The 22579-nt window shown below is 48.3% G+C and overlaps 1 protein-coding gene across 1 annotated transcript; it reads left to right on the top strand.

Annotated features, from left to right (window-relative positions):
* Nucleotides 1-410: 410 nt before the first annotated feature.
* On the top strand, nt 411-17199 carry LOC144101131 (uncharacterized). Its single transcript, XM_077634168.1, has 3 exons — nt 411-567; nt 9967-10243; nt 14589-17199. Exons 2-3 carry the CDS (start codon nt 9977-9979, stop codon nt 16422-16424), a joined length of 2103 nt encoding a protein of 700 aa, XP_077490294.1. The 5' UTR covers nt 411-567; nt 9967-9976; the 3' UTR covers nt 16425-17199.
* Nucleotides 17200-22579: the final 5380 nt, after the last annotated feature.

The following is a 22579-nucleotide window of genomic DNA, read 5'->3' as shown; positions in this document are numbered from 1 at the left end:
CCATAAAATCGCAGCCGCCGCGGTCGGGTTCTAACCCGGGAACTCCGGATCAGTAGTCGAGCGCCCTAACCACTGAGCCACCGCGGCGGGTGTTTGCAGCTGGCTACAATCCCAGTTTTGTACGGCGACGGAACGTTTCACCGTCACACAAAGTGTATGTTATATCGGCAGCATACGCTTACGATACATGCGCGCGTCGGCGGCTAACGGCATGCGGATCCGCAAGCGACCGATTCAAACAATCCCTGTTCCCTCACTCTCGTCTATGTGGCTTGCTCGTCGAGACGGCGAACAGCATAAAAAAAAAAGAAAATGCTCGTCCGTCACGTGATCGAGTGTGTGTGCGGCCTTGCGTTCTGCCACATCCGTTTTGTGTGTGTGCGCTGTGCAAGACGCACATGTTCCCCGGCGGGTGCCGTCGCCGGCTGTGGGTAGCAGTAGCCGCGGTGGTGTCGCCAAATAGCGGAGCGGTGTCATCGGGCCCCGCCGCCGCTGTTGCTTTGAGTCGCATGCGATCTGTGCTGCACGGAAGCGTGGGAACCCGGACGGCGTGTGGCACTGCCAAAGGTAGGTTCGTGTATCGTGTATCCCGTAGTTCGTGATCGTGTACGCCTGTTAAAATGGACCACATAGCCGCTGCGGTGGCTGAGTGGGTATGGCGCTCGGCTGCTGAGCCGAAAGACGCGGGATCGATCCCGGCCGCGGCGGTCGAATTTCGATGGAGGCGAAATTCCAGAGGCCCGTCTACTGTGCGATGTCAGTGCACGTTAAAGAACCTCCAGGTGGTCGAAATTTCCGGAGCCCTCCACTACGGCGTCCCTCATAGCCTCAGTTGCTTTGGGACGTTAAACCCCCATAAACCAAACCAAAATGGACCACATTCTTCGGTCTACGAAAGAGCGTGAAATGTCCTGTAAGAACTGCTGGTATACAGTTATGCGGAAGTTGCCAGCTGTGTTTTGACGCCATGGAAGGCGGGTTATTTCACTGTGTTTGCCTGCGTTTCAAATGTTGCTGGCTTCTATCGTGTGTGTCGTGAGCTCGTCGTGCGATTAACTGAGAAGATTTGGCTAATTGATATGAGTGACTGGCTGCGACGTGCACAGTGACTGGCGAAAAAGAAACACAGCGGACTACGAAAAGAAGCGACGGAACACACACTAGCTGAAAGGATCCGATGGTACGCAAGCTCGAGAAAGTTGAGCCATTTGGTGTTGAGTGATGATTGCGGTATAGTAACTATGGCGCGAAAAAAAAACATAACGGAGATCTCGTGTGCCGTCGGTGTCATACCACCCTTCATCTGTTCATAGTGTTTTTCATTTCGGGTTAGTTACCATGTCGTAACCAGGAGCTCATTGTCCTTACACCTGCGTGTTCAAACCAGTAAAGGTGGTGCACCAACGGGCACCGGGACTATGAGCACCATCGATATAAGCTCGGAGATTCTGGGCAGTTCATGGCTGATAGTGCTGTCAGCTCGGACCAGTTATCAATCCATTGTAGTGAAACGGACCTAATCGCGGTGGTTGGTGCGAACTAAGAAATAATACTGAAAATGCGAACGTATGTATGAAAGGCAGTGGGAGCTCGGAAGTCAAACATGCGGACAAGATAATGCTGGATAACCTGGAACTGAATAGCGGGCCATTTATACTACAGGCAGAGACGGGCGATCACAAATTTGAATGCTCATCTAGCGCTGCCGCTGCCAGGATCAGCGGTCTGCGCGTCTTCATTCTGATGCATTCGCTGGTGGTGTGTGCGTGATCTGACTGAGGCCTGAGGATTGAATATTGAAACTCGGTGAATGGCTAAGCAATGATTATTGGTATTCGAATTAGAACGATGCCTTCGATGAGTGTTGTGATATGCACGAAGACAGTCTGTCATGAACATGGATAACGTTGTAGTCGGTGCGCAGAGTAGCGAAACAGAAAAAAAAAATCAGTGGCGAAACTCACGGAGCTCCATTGTGTGGATCATTCTTTGAGACATGTCACTTCGTTCCAAAGAACAAGTTAGGACATCACTCAGAGTGCTTGAACGGTGCACGAAGTCTGTTCAGAGTTCCCGTGCGCCGAAGCGGTTAGCTGCGATAAGCGATCTCTGCTGTCTGCGCGACGCGAAGTTCGACTCTGCGGCCAGCCAAGCGGAGCGCACAGTGAACCGGTGAGGAAGGCGTCGTATGAACCGGACACGGCCGATCAGTGGGTGACTGCGTCTGCTGCGAGGTTAACGAGCTGCTCGATATTTCTACAGCTGTGGAGCAGGCGCCTATTCGCCATAAAATCGGGGACAGACTGCAACTAGAATTGCATACTCATGCCTGTCAACTCCTTGGTTGCTTGAGGCGTTTGTTTTAAGTTTAGACGAGCGCGATGCATGTCGCAACAGCTGGCTATGCTATGCATAGAATAGGTTGGACACTGTGGAATAAGAAAAATAGTGCTCTGCCCGCATCCCCTAGACACAACGGGCGTAAAAGACGCTGGTTCGATCCCGGTCGCGGCGGCGGAATTTCTATGAAGGCGAAATTCCAGAGGCCCGTGTACTGTGCGATGTCAGTGCTCGTTAAAGAACCCTAGGTGGTCGAAATTTCCGGAGCCCTTCACTATGGCGTCCCTCATAGCCTGAGTCGCTTTGGGACGCTAAACCCTCATAAACCATGAACCAAACAACGGGCTTAACTATGCGCTTTACAGCACACACGTAGGGTGAGAGTGAATTGACACGGGCGCTATGTTTAAGTCTGAAGGAGGCTCGTTATAGAAGCTGGCTGTTGCGCCATGACACGCATGCGCCCTAATTAAGGAAGGAAGGCCGTGTCAAAACCGGATCAAGATTCGCAGAAGGGTGCAATTGGTATAGCCTTTGACCAATACACTTAACGCCGCATAATTTTAATCACCGACTCAGTTCACGTGTACCTCGTCACACAGATGCACGCGCGTCCCGCGTCACTGGTTGAGATTTTTATCATAGTGGAGATTTATTAACGTGTGCGTAGTATACCGGGTTACGTAATTCTGCTTCGCACTCGCATGTTGCACGCAAGATGGGGTGTGCAGCTTTAAAACAGTAATCTAGTAGTCTTTAGTATGCTAAAATTCTCTTACTAATGCAACCTACTAGAAGAGCTAAATTGGTACTGTTTCGGTCCACCTTATATCCCATTAAATAACTGTCTTCACCTCTCTTTTCCTTTCTTCTTTCACTCGCCCCTTTATCCCTTCCCTTACGGCGCGGTTCAGGTGTCCAACGATATGAGACAGATACTGCGCCATTTCCTTTCCCCAAAACCCAATTATATATATATATATATATATATATATATATATATATATATATATATATATATATATATATATATATATATATATATATATATATATATATATATATATATATATATATATATATATATATATATTCGACGAACACCTGCTGCTCCTAACGCCTTTTTTATGTGTTAGCGTTAGAAGCCCCATTCTGAGTGGTGTCGTCGTCTGTAAGGCTGTTTACATGGAAGAGCCACCTGCCACTGTTGGCAGGTGAAAAAGTGAAGAGAGCGATATCCCCCTCTCCGCTGGTAGGGGAGAGGAGAGGCCGGAAGGTGACTGCCACAGGAAGTGCACCCCCCCCCCCCATAAAAGAGTATAAATGTGAATAAATAAACGACTCTGTATAATTAATGACTCAGAACGACACTAAGAATGACTCAGAAGGAAACGTAAACGGATAACAGCTACTTAGCAAGAGTCAGCGAAATGTGACTAGGCAGCTGTACGGCCGAAAAAAAAAAGCGGTAGCATTCCAACAAATACACAGTCCGCCCAGAAACTTCGCACTACTTAGGGATCGCTATACATAGTGCACGAAGGCTTCAAAAGCTAACACACTCTAAACGCATAATGCTACTAAGCGCCCATTATTTCTTTTTATTTCCACAAGTAGGCAGCTACAGTGGGGGCCAGTTTGCCTGTAAAACACGAGCATTCAGCGGTCTAGAAAGGTGGCTGTGCAAGTACACAGGGTGACCTCATTAGCTCACTTCCTGCATTTAGTGAGGCTAACTACAGCCAGGTTACCACGGTATGTTCACTTCTTTCATTGAACAACTTTAATTTCCACCAGAAAAGACGTTTCTCCCCGCCCCCCCGGCACGCAGGCCTGGGAGACGGGGAGTTGCGCGTCCGCGGTTAGAGGCTGGCTGGCAGTCCTTGACTGGAAGCGGCCTCTTTCGCCAGATGTATGGTGGTGCGCTGGAGGTCAGGGTCCGGGCTTCTTAGCAGGGTCTCGAAGGCTTCTCTACTATCAATATTTTTGCCTGCCCCGGGTAGAATTTGGGCACTCCCAAATTATTTGGTCTAGGGTTGTGGTTGGTATAAATTAATAATAATTGGTTTTGGGGGAAATGAAATGGCGCAGTATCTGTCTCATATATCGTTGGACACCTGAACCGCGCCGTAAGGGAAGGGATAAAGGAGGGTGTGAAAGGAGAAAGAGAGAAATAGGTGCCGTAGTGGAGGGCTCCGGAATAATTTCGACCACCTGGGGATCTTTAACGTGCACTGACATCGCACAGCTCACGGGCGCCTTAGCGTTTCGCCTCCATAAAAACGCAGCCGCCGCGGTCGGGTTCGAACCCGGGAACTCCGGATCAGTAGTCGTTGGTATAAATCCCGAAATAGGGATTAAAATGGAAGTTGAAATTGACAGGGAACGAAGGAACGCCTTGGAACGCCCCCCCCTCCCCCCCCCCCCTTCCCGAAAAAATAGACACCCGGAGTTCAAGGTAGAACGCAGGGCCAAGAGAGCCGAGGCTCCAGAGCTGAGGTTCGGCAATATGGAGAAAGCGGACGCAGCGTATGTTGATGCGGCGGGTGGCTGGGCGGGAGCGGCTGTAGCTTCGGTCGTCAACGGCCAAGGGGCTTTAGTTTCCGCGGCAGCCACCCGGGGGCGCAACGTAGTGACTGCGGAGGAAGCTGCTATTGCGCTCGCCTGCGTAGGAACAGAAGCGAAATTCGTAGTAAGCGACAGTAGAACTGCCTTTCAAAATTTTGGAAGAGGCAGGACCTCACAGGAAGCGGCCAAGATCCTCAGCCAACAACCGCTGGATAGGAAAATTCGTTTAATTTGGACACCCGCACACGCCACCGACCCTGGTAACGAGGCTGCTCACGAGCTAGCCCGAGTTCTCTATTGCCGGGCAGCCGTAGAGACCCCCGAGCACTGGGGGTAAGAGGAGCGCCTGCAAAATTACGGGGAAAATTGTTGACCATTGCAAGTTGGGACGTACCCCCACCAGACCCGAAATTAAACAATAGAGAAGTTGTCGCGTGGAGGCGGCTACAAACCAATACTTTCATGAACCCGGTATGGGATTGCCACGTGTACCCAGAGCTGAGGTCGCATGATCGATGCATGGTATATTTACAAGCAGGGCTCGCACGTCATATAAAGCACACGCTTACTCCTGCATGTCTTTTTTATTTTTGTTTCTCCCTGTTGGACCAGGTCCTCGAGCCTTTCACCTTTCTTAATTTTCCTCTCGTAAATAATGGTTCGTGGCGTGCTGCTGTGTCTGTTGGTGCTTCGAAATTTGTACCAACCATTTTAATGAGCTGACAAGGGTATAGAGTAGAGGGAATTGTTAGTTTAAGTATCTTCTTTCCGCACACACGTATAAAAAGAAATCACCAAAAATGAAAAACGTTACAGTGCAGGAACTTACAGCATTTATTCGACGTTGCGTGCACGTGTGCATGCGCATGTGTGCGTGCGTGCGTGCGTGCGTGCGTGCGCGCGCGCGCGCGCGTGTGTGTGTGTGTGTGTGTGTGTGTGTGTGTGTGTGTGTGTGTGTGTGTGTGTGTGTGTGTGTGTGTGTGTGTGTGTGTGTGTGTGTGTGTGTGTGTGTGTGTGTGTGTGTGTGTCCCCTTCGAAACGGGGTGGTAACAGGTGCCTCCGTGCTCGGTATTTCTTTCTCTTTGTATTTATTTAATCAATATGTCTAACTTAGCAGTACTGTGTAGAAATTCGCCATTTTTATTTTATTTTATTTATTCCATACTGCAGACCTTGAGGAAACAATGAGTCATTCCATTCTGCTATGGTTCCGGGAAAAAATGAAAACTCGAATACATCCGTCCGTGCAAAATAAGGGGTTAGTGAATTCGGGTGATGGTGTCGAGTGAGTCTGGAGGTTGAACGAGGCAGATAGGATGAAGGGTTGATTGCTAAATATCCATTAAAAAGCACGGAAAGAAACCGCAATCGAAGATTTTTCCTTCGCTGCTCAAGAAGCTCATTGCCATTATAACCCATTATTTGTGAGGGAGCGTCATAGCGAGAGAATTTTGTGTTGATGAATCGTACAGGTTTCTCCTGCACCCTTTCAAGACATCATTTATATTTTGTCTAGTAAACGGGTACCAAACAACGCATACATTTTCAAGTTCAGGTCTAATTAATGAATAATAAGCAAGCAATTTTGCGTTAGGTGGACAGTTGTTAACTTTATGTTACAAAAAATATAATTTACGCAAGGCCTAAGAACAAATATTGTCAGTGTGTAAATTCCATAATAAATTGTCAGCAATTGTGACACCCAATTCATATTTTAACAGCGCAATAATACCCGCCGCGGTGGCTCAGTGGTTAGGGCGCTCGACTACTGATCCGGAGTTCCCGGGTTCGAACCCGACCGCGGCGGCTGCGTTTTTATGGAGGAAAAACCCTAAGGCGCCCGTGTGCTGTGTGATGTCAGGGCACGTTAAAGATCCCCAGGTGGTCGAATTATTCCGGAGCCCTCCACTACGGCACCCCTTTCTTCCTTTCTTCTTTCACTCCCTCCCTTATCCCTTCCCTTACGGCGCGGTTCAGTTGTCCAACGATATATGAGACAGATACTGCGCCATTTCCTTTCCCCCAAAACCAATTATTATTAATTATTATTAACAGCGCAATAAAAGACACCACAAGCGCTGACTCGCAACTAGATTTTTATTCACGTCAAAGGTATCTTAAATACTAAGAACACCAAACACAAACCAGAGTGAAAAACAAAAGAAAACAAAACAAACAACACAAAAGCTAATCATGCCCACAACGGTGACAATCGGCACGAGCGCAAAGCTACACATCTTGTCCGGATAACTACATAATCTCCTTTTCAGTTAGTGCTACTGAAAGATCACTAATGCAACTATCTGATTCCAAGCGGATGTGAAAAGCCTCCAATATCTCTCGCGTTGGGCTGTCATTATGTTTACGTAAGATGACGGTGTTAGAAAACAGAGGGGTGCATGTACCTTCTCTCCAGTGACGGGCAAGGTTACAAGATGAGAGAAGGTACATGCACCCCTCTGTTTTCTCACACCGTCATCTGAGGTAAACATAATGACAGCCTAACGCGTGATATATTAGATATCCGCTTGGAATCAGATAGTTGCATTAGTGACCCTCCTGTCGCACTAACTGATAAATAGATGATGTATTTATCCGGCCAAGATGTGTAGCTTTGCGCTCGTGCCGATTGTCACCGTTGTGGGCATGATGATAAGCTTTTGTGTTTTTCTTTTGTTTTCCTTTGTTTTTCACTCTGGTTTGTGTTTGGTGTTCTTAGTATTTAAGATACCTTTGACGTGAATAAGGATCTAGTTGCGAGTCAGCGCTTGTGGTGTCCATTCTTCGTTGTGTACCGTTGTTTTATTGCGCTGTTCAAATAGGAATCAGTACCAGCTCGCCCAGTTCGCAGCCTTAATGAGTGACACCAAAATACTTATATTTGGTTTCTTCCTGCAAAGGCTACGAACCTAACATGTAAGTAAAGGATAGTGGAGCTCTTTCACGAGAGAAGCGATGAAAGACCGTCTTTTCAGTGTATAAGCCGCATTCCCCGGATTTTTCACCAATTAAATATGCCAGCAAGGGAAGCATTTAAATCGATTTGATCATTTGTTGAAGTTTAGGTTTAGGGGGTTTAACGTCCCAAAGCAACTCAGGCTATGAGAGACACCGTAGTGGAGGGCTCCGGAAATTTCGACCACCTGGGGTTCTTTAACGTGCACTGACATCGCACAGTACACGGGCCTCTAGAATTTCGCCTCCATCGAAATTGGACCGCCGCGGCCGGAATCGAACCCGCGTCTTTCGCGCCAGCAGCCGAGCGCCATAACCACTCAGCCACCACGGCGGCGCATTTTGTTCAAGTGCATGATCATCTAGAAAAAGTACACAATCGTCCGCAAACAACCTGATTTTCATAGTGGAATTAATTGAAGTAGTAATGTCATTTATGTAAAGTTAAAAAGGAACGGCCCTAGGACACCTCCTTGAGGGACTCCGGAGTTGACCGGAATACAGCCAGATTGTTGCTCATTAATTGCTACGAGCTTGCGGCGGTTTGTTATATAGTTCGTTATCCATGCTATCAGAATTTCTGGAAGCTCAAGAGGTCTAAGTTTTAATATTAGCTTGTCATGTGGAACTGTATCAGAAGCTTTGCTAAAATCAAGAAATACAGCGTTGAATAGCCTTTTCTAAATCCGTGTTGAACATTAGACAGTAGTGAGTGTTTATCTAGAAATTCATTAATTTGATTGGCAACAATACGTTCAATTAATTTACAACATGAGGATGTCGGTGATATTGGACAGTAGTTTTCTAACAATGAACGGTCGCCCTTCTTGAACACGAGCACAACTCTGGCAATCCTCCAGTCATCCGGTAATTTTCCAGCAAGTAGTGAAGCACGAAATATAATTAGAAGGAATTTGGCAATACATTCAGCATATAGTTTAAAAAAATGTTTGCAAGGTTGTCAGGACCACATGAAGATTTAGTTTTTAAGTTTAATAACATCGAAACTATATGCCAGGGTACGAAATAAAATTCGCTTCAGATGGGTGAAACGTTTTGTCCTTAGATAAGGAAATGCTGGATTTAGAAAATACACCATGGAAATAATCATTGCAATGACCCGAAATATCCTGGTGGTCGGTAATGATTGATCTGTCAATGCAAATTTCTGATATTGGTTTCTTTTTTTCGCTCGAATAGTTCCAGAACTTTTCAACAATAAAGTTTGGTAACACTGTATTGAAGTAGCGTTCCTTCGAGGTCCGTGGAATTGGTATGGAATTTGTTGTTAGGGAAAGGAAATGGAGCAGTATCTGTCTCACATCTCGGCGGACACCTGAACCGCGCCGTAAGGGAAGGGATAAAGGAGAGACTGAAAGAAGGCAGAAATGCCGGGTTCCTTTGTTACATAAGGAAACCACTGATCCGCGATAGCGGAGAGGCGTGAGCGTACTGCGCGCGCGTACTGCGCGCGCAAGTTTTTCTTTCATTTCTTTAATGTGATCGAATTGTAATCGTTTTTTCCTAAACCTTTTTATCTTGCGTGTCATGCGGATAGTTTCACGTGTCATCCACGGGGTTTGTTGGTGAACTGAACTAGTTTGTATTTAACAGGCACAAAATTATCAATACAGAGCTGGCACAAGTCTTTAAAACGGCGCCAAAGTTTTATCACGTCGTTGTCGTTAGAGTCTGTGAGGCGTGTTTCCATATGTTCTGTTATAGCTGACCCGCCGCGGTGGCTCAGTGGCTAGGGCGCTCGGCTACTGATCCGGAGTTCCCGGGTTCGAACCCGACCGCGGCGGCTGCGTTTTTACGGAGGCAATACGCTAAGGCGCCCGTGTGCTGTGCGATGTCAGTGCACGTTAAAGATCCCCAGGTGGTCGGAATTATTCCAGAACCCTCCACTACGGCACCTCTTTCTTCCTTTCTTCTTTCACTCCCTCCTTTATCCCTTCCCTTGCTGCGCGGTTCAGGTGTCCAACGAAATATGAGACAGATACTGCGCCATTTCCTTTCCCCCAAAACCAATTAATATTATTATTATAACTGTTATAGCTGCATCATTTGCACGTGTATGCATGTACAAATTCTATTGTGCAGCGCGGGCACCATGACCCGGAGGAACCGGGTTCATCACGCGGTCCTCATCTCGCTTCCGTTCCTGGGGATCTTTATACTGATGACGTCACCATCCTGGCGCCTGGCAGGGCGGGGCAGCGGCGCTCCCGCCGAGTTCCTCAGCCACCGCTTCTGGAACTACGACCCCGAGTCCCAGGAGCCGAGGGACCCACGCCAGAGTTGCTCGCTGCCTGCCTTACACCCTTTCCACCCAGCCGTGTGGCCATACCTGAACCCGATCACACCCGTCGTCTGTAAGGTATACGTCGTTGGGCCTGTTCGTGCCTTGCTTATAGGCTTTGAGAGAACCAGTGTGCACAGCGCGGTGTGACTGTTCGGTGATGGCTATAGAGAGAGGAAAACACGCCTTACGTGCGCATACTGCCGTTCCGACAACGGAAAGTATACAAAGTTGACAGCGACATCACCACCAAACTCTCACTAAGCACATCAGAGCTAAAGTGTGCCACGATGCCAATGTCACCTTTCGAGGGTGACGACATGGGCGCCAGTCTGGGTCACTGGCTTAGTTAGCAACACCAAAATGTATTTACCGAAAGTATCATTTTCGCTTCATTTAGGCACGAGAGCGTCTAATACTACATTGCCGCGGGCCGCGGTGCAATCTGTGGGACTCAAAATGGCGTCTTCCAACCTAATAATGAAGTAATAAATAATAATAATAATTGGTTTTCGAGGAAAGGAAATGGCGCAGTATCTGTCTCATATATCGTTGGACACCTGAACCGCGCCATAAGGGAAGGAATAAAGCAGGGAGTGGAAGAAGAAAGGAAGAATAAGGTGCCGTACTGGAGGGCTCCGGAATAATTTCGACCACCTGGGGATCTTTAACGTGCACTGACATCACACAGCACACGGGCGCCTTAGCGTTTTTCCTCCATAAAAACGCAGCCGCCGCGGTCGGGTTCGCACCCGTGAACTCCGGATCAGTAGTCGAGCAACCTAACCACTGAGCCACCGCGGCGGGGCTAATAATGAAGGTCAGCATGCTGATTCAGGGGAGCGTTGTCGTGGAGACATTGTAATTAATTAGGACAAAGGAGGGTCCCGACAAATTTGCACCACCTGGGGTTCCTTAACGTGCACTAACATCACACATAGTACCTTTGTGCTTTCACGATGGCGCCTCTTTCGTCTTTGAGTTCCTCTCTTCACACACGGCGCGGTTGAGGTGTCCACCGAGTAGTTAGACAGTTAGTGCGCCTTTCCCTTCCTCAAAACCAATTTTCATTTTCATTGGGCCCGCCGCGGTGGCTCAGTGGTTAGGGCGCTCGACTACTGATCCGGAGTTCCCGGGTTCGAACCCGACCGCGGCGGCTGCGTTTTTATGGAGGAAAAATGCAAAGCCGCCCGTGTGCTGTGCGATGTCAGTGCACGTTAAAGATCCCCAGGTGGTCGAAATTATTCCTGAGCCCTCCACTACGGCACCTCTCTCTTCCTTTCTTTCACTCCCTCCTTTACCCTTCCCTTACGGCGCGGTTCAGGTGTCCAACGATATATGAGACAGATACTGCGCCATTTCCTTTCCCGCAAAAACCAATTATTGTTTATTATTATTCATTGGGGAGAGTGTGAACAACAGGAGAAATGAAAGATGCCTCGTAGTATAGTATACAGGGCTTGATAAATTTCGACCGCCTCGAGTACTGACATCGCAATGCACCCTGGCGTATTTTGCTTTTTTTGTCCCGAACGAAATGTGGTCGCTGCAGTGGCCGAGTGGTCATGATGCTCGCGGCTGCTGACCCGAAAGACACGTGTTTTATCTCGGCCGCGGCGGTCGCATTCGATACCCCAGGTGGTATTCGAAGCTTTCCACCGTCCTCCATCATATCCTCAGTCACTTTGGGACGTTAAAGCCCATAAAACTAAGCCAAACCTAACGAAATCCGGTCGCCGCGGCTGGGGTTGGATCTCGCGACCTTCTTCTGTTCAGCAGCGAAACGCTGCGACCGCTGAACAACCTGCCGCGACGAGTATTAATGGGTGGCAGTAATCTGTAAGCCGGAATAAGCAGCACAAGCGCTTGTCGTCGAGGTCACTCTAGTCGGATACAATTCAAGAACGAAGCAGCAGATGCCCCTCAAAAGAGGCATTCCAGCCAGTGGCGTCGACCGATTTTCATGACGTTGTGGTTAATCCCTTTTCATCAATCACTTACTGCGATGTCATGCTAGCTGGTCTTAAGTGGATTAACCACGACATCATGAGAATCTGTCAATGCCATTGGCTGGGGTAGGGACTCCTTTGAGGGGCACTTGTCACTTCGTTGTCGGCATCTGCCACCTCCTGCGATGTCATGCTATCTGATTTTAAGCGGATTAACCATGACATCATGAGAATCTGTCAATGCCATTGGCTGGCGTCGGGGCTCCTTTGAGGGGCACTTGCCACTTTGTTGTCGGCTTGTATCCGACTGTTCCATGGCCCAGATTCTGCGGGTTCATGGCAACACGCTTTTATGCTGAGCGACTATTACTTTTGCGGCTTCTCTCGTTTCGTGAAGTTTGCTAATGTTACACGGCCTTCTTTAAAGGTTTTACTATCAGCCGTTTATAAAATTTCTTTCCTCTTTCATTACTGGGTAGAATAATAATAATAATTGGTTTTGGGGGAAAGGAAATGGCGCAGTATCTGTCTCATATATCGTTGGACACCTGAACCGCGCCGTAAGGGAAGGGTGAAGGAGGGAGTGAAAGAAAGGAAGAGAGAGGTGCCGTAGTGGAGGGCTCCGGAATAATTTCGACCACCTGGGGATCTTTAACGTGCACTGACATCGCACAGCACACGGGCGCCTTAGCGTTTTTCCTCCATAAAAACGCAGCCGCCGCGGTCGGGTTCGAACCCGGGAACTCCGGATCAGTAGTCGAGCGCCCTAACCACTGAGCCACCGCGGCGGGGGGCCTGGGTAGAATGAACTAACTTTTTAGACCCTCTACACCATCATGCTTCTTTTTTTTCATATATTAGCAGAAACCTGGAGAAAACAATTCTCCTATACCTTGATCTTGGCGCATGATAGCCTTATGTGCCATTAAACCCAACTCAACACAACACATTTCGCGAAGTTTAAGGGTGGGACCCTATTTGCGCAGCGCACTTTAAGAACTCTGCTCCGCGAAAAAATAGGGTTCAATGTGTTTTTCCCCGAAGATGACTGGCTTCGAAGGGTTAAATAAGCCTGAGAGGCCGATAATAGCGCACACGGATGCTCTTATCGATCGAACTTCTTTGGGATCTCGCATGGCGGCGTGTGGACGGGATTTTGGTGCGCGGTGCTTTCATTTGAGGAGTATTTTGTGCCGTGCTGAAGGCACAGCCACTTATCATAACAGTATGACCAAATAAATAAATCATATTCTTCGTCTATACTACCATTTTATATACATACTCGCGTAAAATCTATGAAGAGGTCCTTCAAGTTTTATAACCAATGTTTAAACCACCTTTGCCAGCTCTTTCTCCCGCAAGTCTATGGCCAATGTTTGGCAATAAGTATTACTTATAGGTGCACCGAACTTCCCGTTAAAAAATTCCTCATTCAAAAGCGCTGGGTATCGTCTTCGCCAACAGTGAAGTGCTAATGGAAATTTCGCGTAGCGTCCGAACGTTCTCTTTTATGAAGTCTGTATTCAAAATGCGACGTGCAAATAGTTCGGCCATAACACTCCTCTGTCGAGGGCCGCCGCGGTGGCTCAGTGGTTATGGCGCTCGGCTGATGACCCGAAAGACGCGGGTTCGATCCCGGCCGCGGCGGTCGAATTTCGATGGAGGTGAAATTCTAGAGGCCCGTGTACTTTGCGATGTCAGTGCACGTGAAAGAACCCCAGGTGGTCGAAATTTCCGGAGCCTATCACTACGGCGTCCCTCATAGCCCGAGTCGCTTTGTGACGTTAAACCCCATAAAACCAAACTAAACCATCTCTGTCATAGCAGCGCTGTACCAGTCTAGTGGGAAAGCAATACTTAACGCGGTCTTGAAGGCAAAGAACATTGTGTGAAGCCTATAGAGTAATTCGGGCGAGCTCGGGTTAGTTCGGCGGAGCGTCGCGCCAGCCGTAGCTAATAGGAATGTGACTTTTAGGGTGACCTTGGTCAAACCTATAGCATAGCAACAGCCCATGCAGAAATAGAAGAAATTTTGCCCTCGACTGGGCTTCGAACCCGCGGCGGCGCGAAAGCTTCGCTGGCCACTGCACGAGAGCACTATAGCCGCAGCCTATCACGCCTCGTATTAATCTGTTGTTGTTGTTGTTGTTGTTGTTGTTGTTGTTGTTGTTGTTGTTGTTGTTGTTGTTATTGTTGTTGTTGTTGTTGTTGTTAGTCTATCAAAACACACTCACTCATGCTGTGCACTGCACATGATCGTCTTCATCAACTTCCATCTGCGGCATGAACTGATCAGATCAGCTTAATCTCGATCAGAGCTTTAACCTGAGTCTGGTATCGTCGCCAGACGTGCCGATGGCACAGCAAAGCAAAACCATGAGCCGAACAGGCTAAGCACATGATTTCGCACGTCTATACTTGGTTTAACTACGTTAAAGTCTACCACTTTTTTTGTTTCTTCTTTTCCTTTCAAGGTTCGCCAGCCCTGGCTGACGTACGTTGACTCCTACGGGAACCTTCGATTCAACGAGTCCTCTGGCTACTCACTCTCTAACCTGCAGTGCAGCTACAAGACAGTCCTCCGCGTCACCGACAACAAAATAACGTACAGCGAAGCCTTCCCCTTCACGCGGGACAAGATACCTCTCAACGACGGCACAGTTTCCGTCAGCTGTAGCAACTTCTTGAAGTGGCCCGTTTACAGCAACATCCACGCAGCGGTGGTGAGGCGCCGCCCTCCAACGAGTTCGACAGTGAATCACTCGGACAGGAGACCTCAAAAACCCACAAGACTAAATGCAATTTCGCGTGGTCTAAGAGACTCGAGAAGACAAGTGCTAGGTATGCGATCCAAGCAGCTGCCGAATGTCCTCATCTTCGGCTTGGACTCTGTCTCGAGACTGTCCATGATGCGGTTCCTTCCCAAGACGTACAACTACCTGGTCACTCAGCTGAACGCCGTCGTCTTTAGAGGCATGAACAAGGTCGGGGACAACACGTTTCCCAACCTGCTAGCGCTTTTGACTGGTCAGCGAGCGGAGCAAGTCGTGAAACCCGGCCAGAAAGACAAGGTCTACGATGACGTCCACATCGTGTGGAAGGACTTTCAAGAGGCTGGATACGAGACGTTGTTCGCCGAAGACTACCCGGCCTTCGCCTTGTTTAATTACCTTGCCAGAGGGTTCACGAAGCCGCCCACGGACTACTATCTGCGACCCTTCTGGCTTGCAGTCTACGAGTCTTTCCTTCTGATGTCCAGTTCCGCGCTATGCTTCGGTAACACGCCCAAGCACATGCTTCAACTCGACTACCTGAAGCGGTACTTCGACAGTCGCAACTCAAGCGGCAGTGAAAGGCCTTTCTTCGTCTTCTCGTACCTCGTCGAGATAAGCCACGACTTCTCGCAGCAGGTCGGAGCCGCTGACGACGACTTCGTGGAATTTCTAGCCTATCTTAACTCCACCGGTCACCTGGACAACACGTTCCTTTTCTTCCTGTCGGACCACGGGCACCGCTTCGATTCGATTCGATCGACATTCGTTGGTCGCATTGAGGAGCGTCTACCCTTCTTCGCACTGAAGCTGCCCACCGGAACTGACTGGTTAAGGTCGCAGCAGCGCGAGGTTTCATCCGGTTCGATCCTTACTCGACTCGACTTGCCTGACATCAAGTCGAACCTCGAATCGAATGCAGGTCGTCTAACGACCCCTTTCGACACCTACACCACGCTCCGAGACATCGCCTCTTTCGCAAGCGGCGCAGGTCTCAAGGATGAAGGTGACTCACGCTATGGCATCAGCCTCTTCGACAAGGTTCCACGAGAGAGAACTTGCAAGCAAGCGGGTATACCGTCCGAGTACTGTTCATGCAGTTCTGAGGTTCCTATAGAACTAAACAGCCCACTCGTATTGAAGGCGGCCACGGCGCTCGTCGAAAAGGTCAACGACCTTTTGAACTCCGTGGAACTCGGTGAACCAGTCGTGGGTCGATGCGCCAGACTTAGCCTGCGTCGTGTCCACGACGCCCAGGAACTTTTCGTCGTCGACGACGTGAAGGAGAGTGCAGACGCGACGAGGCGGCTCAGGGTCACGGTGGAGGTGCTTCCAAGTGCCGCCATGTTGGAAGGCATGATGCTCGTGAACGGTGGCGAAGAGGTTGACGTCTCTGGGGACATAAGCCGCATCAACAAGTACGGAAATCAATCGCAGTGCATCCATCACGAGGTCCTGCGCAAGTACTGCTACTGCCAAGCAAAAGTACCTAGTACTGCACTCAACGACCAAGAACAGACGCTTCCTACAGTTACGTAGCAGAGTATCAGAGATGTCACTGGAAATGAATCTCAGCGCAATTCTCTTCGAATCAAGGCATGACGTCCGCGCCCGGGTATAAGGCTACCTGTGTGTTCTCGATGACATGCGTGAGACTTGGCTAAACGATCGGCCTCGGAAAAACCTGCCGTTGCTCTGAGTTACAGAAAGGCTGCCGCAAGTTCGGGGCGTCCCTCATGTCGTCAAATCTGAAGACAAAGGCCACACGGTTCAGTGAATCAAGATCTGAATGGTTGAACAGCCGACTGCTGATCATCAACGTAACGCCCACTTTGTGCATACTAATATGTGATTTTTGGGGCCAGCGACTTCACTGCCAGTTATATCCTGCGCTTCTGATGTAATGATGTGTCTCAACTTGTGGAACAATGTTTCGCGAAGGTGGGGTTGGATGGAATTTTTGGACTATTTGTGGAAAGCAGGACGATGGAAATGGCCACGAAATCAACTTGAAGGACGGCACGTTGCATGAATGTTATGATAGAGCACTGTAGTGAAGCCGTGCTCACAACATCCTCAGTTATTTTCAGGAACTCACGCAGGGGTTTTTCATTATGGAATCATTGACGAAAAGCATCAAACAACTTGAACAAAGAACTTTCAGGTTCCAGCTGTTCTGCTAAAGCAAGCGGCAGAAGTGATTTTGGGAATATTACTCTGATGCAGCGTGACTCAATAAACTTTTTTCGCTCTGATGGAGTTTAGAAGAAAACGTTGCGGGACTGCAGTCAATAAATTGCGGTGAATTGGCTGTATCGCTTTTCTTGTTTGCATTTCTGTACGTTTTTCTTTCGTCAAAAATGAGGTGGTTGTACCGCAGTGGTGGCCTAGTCGTTTGAGCATCCGCCTCGCATGCGGGAGGCGCGGGGTTCGATCCCCAGTGCCGCCGGGTACTCACCAGTGATACAATAAGTACAAGCTTCCCCTGGTCAGGTGCTTGGCTTTTTACGGTGAGGTGCTTGAGAAATGGGTCACTGACCTCACCATGAGTAGGACAAGAACACCTTGTGCTATCGCTCTCTTTGGCCATAGCTGCCCTTGTGCCATAAAAAAAAAATCATCATTAAATCAGGTTGTTCGCAGTACCAACAACAAGTTTTGGGACGAACCTTCAGGACAACCGTCCTCCAGATTAGACAGCAGAGTATGACGGTGGTTAGAGCTAGTGTTCTCAGAAATCTAATGCGGCTTTTTTCACAATGCATACAAGCCCGATGTTGTCCTGTTATGAGGTAGGAAGCTTGCCAGAGTTTCTTGTGCGACAGAACTTTGTTCATGCATATCACATTTCAACGAACTTTTTTTAGGTTCAACGTGGCCAACGCCCATTTTCTTCCTGAAATTCACATTACCTCCATGGGCTCTTTTTTTTCACAGTAATTAAGTCACACTTGTTATGATGTTTCTTGGGCCACTTAGTAGTGCGTGTGTTCGCTTAGTAGGGAGAAAATGAGCTAGAAGTGTCTAAGATATATCTCGTTGCGGACTGGCAGAGTCTTTGAAACAGCTGGCTATTCCAACATCGGGAGTGCCGAGTGCTGTGGATAAAAGCCGCTAAATGGTCTTTACTTCCTCAACCATATATTACATGACAGCATGCCATACAGCAATATTATAAGTTTTCAAGGGTTACAAATAGAGATTTGCGAAATACAAATACACCCACAGACGCGACAGAGTGAAATTGATTAAAGTAACAAAGCAACTGTATACATGTACATGCATAGAAAGATTCTAAGGTAAAAAAGGGCATGAAACTGTAATGCTGTAATAAAAAAAAGTGACGGACGATTTATTTTGGTTGGGCCAAATGCGACATAGGTGCGCTACCATTAATGGTTGTGCTTAGTTTAACTTGATTATTAACGGCTCCGCCTTAAGGGTATGGCGCGTTAATAGGTTATTGCTCATATACACGGAATTGGTCATTCACTACTTTACAGTCATAGATCTCTGGGAATACTCGCACCACTGCTGGTGCAATGGCGCTTCGGTTAAGCGATGCGCCGCAACCATGCATGCGATGGCAGGTGCTGCCATCGATGGAACCTGTCAGACTCAGGTTGCTCTTCCAGGGAAACCTCTCGACCAATCATTAACTTAGCTGTCACCTGCCGCGGTGGGCAGGTGGTAGGTCACGTGACCGAGCCATTTTTCGACAAGGGTGGTTGTGCGTAGCCGACCAAAATTTTGCGCCCTTACAGTGTTATTAGTATTTATTTTAGATTGCTTTTTATTTTAAAGTTATAGTATACTTTTCGTTTTTATTTTGCATTGTTATTTTGTGGTTAGAGCATTACTAGTAGCGTTACTTGTATTTTGTAGTAGTAGTATATTGATTGCTTTATTTCCGCATTGGAGTCATGCGGAATGTGTCCCTTTACGTGTACCCGTTTAGTGAAAGGGCGTTTTCGTACCCATTCTCCAACCTGGGTATCAGCCTCCGAGGCCGGGTATCTAACCCGTGCATCCTGCCCAATACAGTCGTGGAACGCCGTAGCCACTGCGCAAACACAAAGGTAGCGCCTGCACAGCCTGCTCGTTATAAGAAGTCAGAGTTCTCTCCGCCGTTACCACCAGCTTTTTCTACGCAACATGACGGCTGTATCCTTTACACAGATGTCGTCATAGCCCAAACGGGGGGATCAACTGCTTTTATAAGCCTGACACACCCTCAACTCTACAGCCGCCACACCTACTGTACTGACACTTCTTCATCTCTTCCCTTGGAGCTGCAAGCGATATTAAATGCCATAGCAGCTTTGCCTGCTGACCCTCCTTATAACCAGGTGCACCTATTTACTCATTCACAAACAGCTCTGAAGCATGTAAAGAAAGTCCGTGGTACCCTTCGGGTTTCCCAGGACATACATGCATCTTGTCAATCCTACCCGGTGCATATGCTCATCCACTGGGTTCAAGCTCGCACAGATGTCCATAACATCGCAGCTGACGTGCTATCTCGTTTAACGGACGTCCCACAAAGTCCCCCTGCCTGTTTGCCACCAGATCCACTTCTGACACATTCAACATCTTCAGACTCCCGCAGGCAGCGTACACGTGCTCTTATTCCCCCGTGTACCCACTTCCTTCCCGCCAACCTACCACGGGTGGAAGAGGTCTTTCTGAGGCGGCTGCGGGTCGGAGTGGCCCTTACGCCTGCAGTTCGCAACCAGTGGCAAAGTAAGAAGATTCCTGGGCCGGAAAAAAAGCCCTCGCTGCCATATATTGCGTGCACAGCCCCTTTATTCTGTCAGAAAACTTTGGTTATTGGCCATTCGCCACTATCACTCATGCGACATCCCTCAGTAATGGGTATATACGCTTGACTCCATAATATCCGTTCGGAGGTGAGTGAATACGAGTTGTATGTTGTGCTGTATAGCGGAACTGAAGTGTCGCCCTCATTGCTGGTTCTTGCAAAGCGTTGTAAGTACTGTGCCAGCACAACTGGCAGGCCTATATGCTTGTGCAGGGCTGCTTCACCATTTTCGAGAATGTTACATTTATGCTGTTTACATATGTTTCAGTAATGTTCGGGGAAGGTTATTCTAACGTTTATATGTCACATTACAGTAACGTTAGAAAAAGGACAAATAGTATTTGACCATAACAAAATGTAACATTTTCGTAACGTTTCGGTGCTACCTGGTGCCCTATTACTGCCCTATTACTTACTGCTATTATTACTGCCCTATTGCTATTAAAGCCCTATTACTGGCAGTAATAGGGCTTTCACTCTGAGAAGGAAGGATTGGTAAGGGGGCGCGAGAGTTTGCGGTGGAATGGGCGGCGAGGTTGTGAACCTGAATTTGAAAAATCTACTTAAAACGCCTGGAGGCTTCAAGCGAGATGTGCCCTAGGAAAGAGGGAGTCGTGTTGACCTGAAAAAAAAAATTAGAAAATAAACGCAGCGGCACAGCAGAGCCAAATTGAAGAGTGGAGGGTTAAGGTGGAAGAGGTGAGTGAAAGAGGAGAATGGAACGGAAAATGTGGAAAAGCAGCAGCACAGCCGAATGCGGGTAGAAAGATATATAGAGACAAGAGGAAAGGAAAAGAGGAGAACGGAACGGAAAATGCGGAAAAAGGAGTGGAGGACGAGGAGGGAGAGAGCGGAGTAGCGAGGAAGCAAAGGCTCAATAAACGCAATAGCAGCAGGTGTAGGGCAGAAGGTTAACGTAGATAAAAATAAAAATGGGAAAGCAACGAGAAACAGGCACTATGAAGCATGGGGAAGGCAGGCGTAGTGTGTTATTCCTCTGGTGGTGCTATTCTTTTAGTGTTGTGACGGTGCGCTTGTCATTCGAGAGGTCGTTTTTCCTGTATTGCACGTGGCGGTGAAAAAGTGCTTCCCTTTTATTCTAGCGCGATTTGCAAGGTGCTCACTGGTAAGCATATATCGATAAAAGGATGTTGCATGGTCAGGCTAAGTTCTCTCGCTTTTCAATTTGTTTGCTCTGGTAACTTTAACACTGCAAATTCAAACATTCGTTCGTCAGAAAGCGAACGCGATGTTTATTTCTTTGACTCAGTGGTTAGCGCGCTCGGCTACTGAGCCGGAGTAGCCTAGCTGGTTATGACCCTCGTTCACCTCGAGGACATGAACGTTTGAGTGCAATGGGGTCGTGCGGGGAATCAGGGACCTGCGTATCCCAAATACGCCAGTGTATAAAACTTTTCACTGCCACCACCACCACTGTTGCACTGTGTGGTCGTTCTGGGGTGTTTGAATTACCCGCTCGAGGTCACGTGGTTGTGACGTTGCAACACTCTCGACGAATTCCGATTTTCTCTAATTTTCTCAACACGACAACGCCATCTACGGTGGTTTCTCCGCTGAACGCGGAATCTTCAATGCTGTCGCGTAATGATTATGATTTCCAAACAGCCTTACACACTTACGTGACATCAAGCTATCTGCCCGTACTAGAGGATGCCTACCAGCCTCAAGACCCTGCTACCACTGCCAAACTTGTCTGGACATCTGTACCTGGAAATCGACACGCCCATGCCGCAGTCAGAGCCTGCGTGCAACGGATGCCGCGTATACAGAAACCAAACCAGAGGACCCAGACCTGACCATATCAGACCAGGTCAATAGTGTGCAATTCTGGTCCAGAAAACAGAGGTTTTGTTTCTCACGTGTCTTCCTACCTGCCACGCTGTCCAGGTGGCTCACACTTCGGTGGGCAGGTTGTGGTGAGGTCACCTCCGTCATTTCTGTACGCCATGACGGAAATAAAGATTATTATTATTACTATTATTATTTTTATATGCATAATTTGTCGTTTCCTACTTAACATTGCTAGATCCCTGGGGAGAGCTTTCTTTCCTTGTTCATAACCATGCTTTTTCCGCCTTTTTTTTTTTGCTTACACATTCTTGCCACATACCTCTACAGCCCCAAGGCTATCAAGAACTTGGCTTCTCTTCACAGCTCACCAGCCTGGTGGTTGAGCCATCTCGGAGAACAGTAGTTTCGTTTTTTAAAATTGTGCTGGAAAACGCACCGTCAAAGCAGTGAAATCTTGTAATTTCGAACTTCGCTGCAGTGACCTCCCTGCGCACTACCTACGGGTGTCATACATCCTCTCGTTTTAGAGAGCAGAGCTCTTACGCGCCCGTTCCCGGCTTCCGCGTAGTCGGTGCACCGGTTTTCCAAGTAAAGTAGCAGAGCGAAGCGCCACCTGGAAGGTGACGTGGAAGGCGCCAAGTGGCTGTGAGGAGCTGCGCTCAAATCTCGCTTTACCGACTACCGTAATCGTCTGTAGTTTTAGAGCTGCGCACTAAAAAAAACGGCTGGCGGTTCAGTATTGCTAAGCACGAAATATTGTGCCAAAACACAGTTTTTTGCAGGTGAATACCACCACCACGAACCTCAAAGCGCGGTTGAGGTGTCCACTGACCCAGGGAGCCAGTTATGCATTTACTTTCCGCGAAATGAACGCAGCCTACAGCGTTGTCAACGCCAATGCCAATGAACGCCGATGGCCTATGCTCCAGTGCCGCGTTTCTGCCATGATTAACGCTGTCAGCGCCAACGCATGCAGCGCACATGTCACCACCGCCACATACCTCAAAACGCGATTGAGGTGTCCACACTGACCCGAGGAGCCAGTTATGCGCGCCTTTCC

This window comes from Amblyomma americanum, chromosome 8, assembly GCF_052857255.1.
Source record: "Amblyomma americanum isolate KBUSLIRL-KWMA chromosome 8, ASM5285725v1, whole genome shotgun sequence".
NCBI classification, from domain to species: Eukaryota; Metazoa; Arthropoda; class Arachnida; order Ixodida; family Ixodidae; genus Amblyomma; species Amblyomma americanum.
Note: the sequence above shows the minus strand (reverse complement) of the source record. Positions and strands in the feature narration are given on the sequence as shown.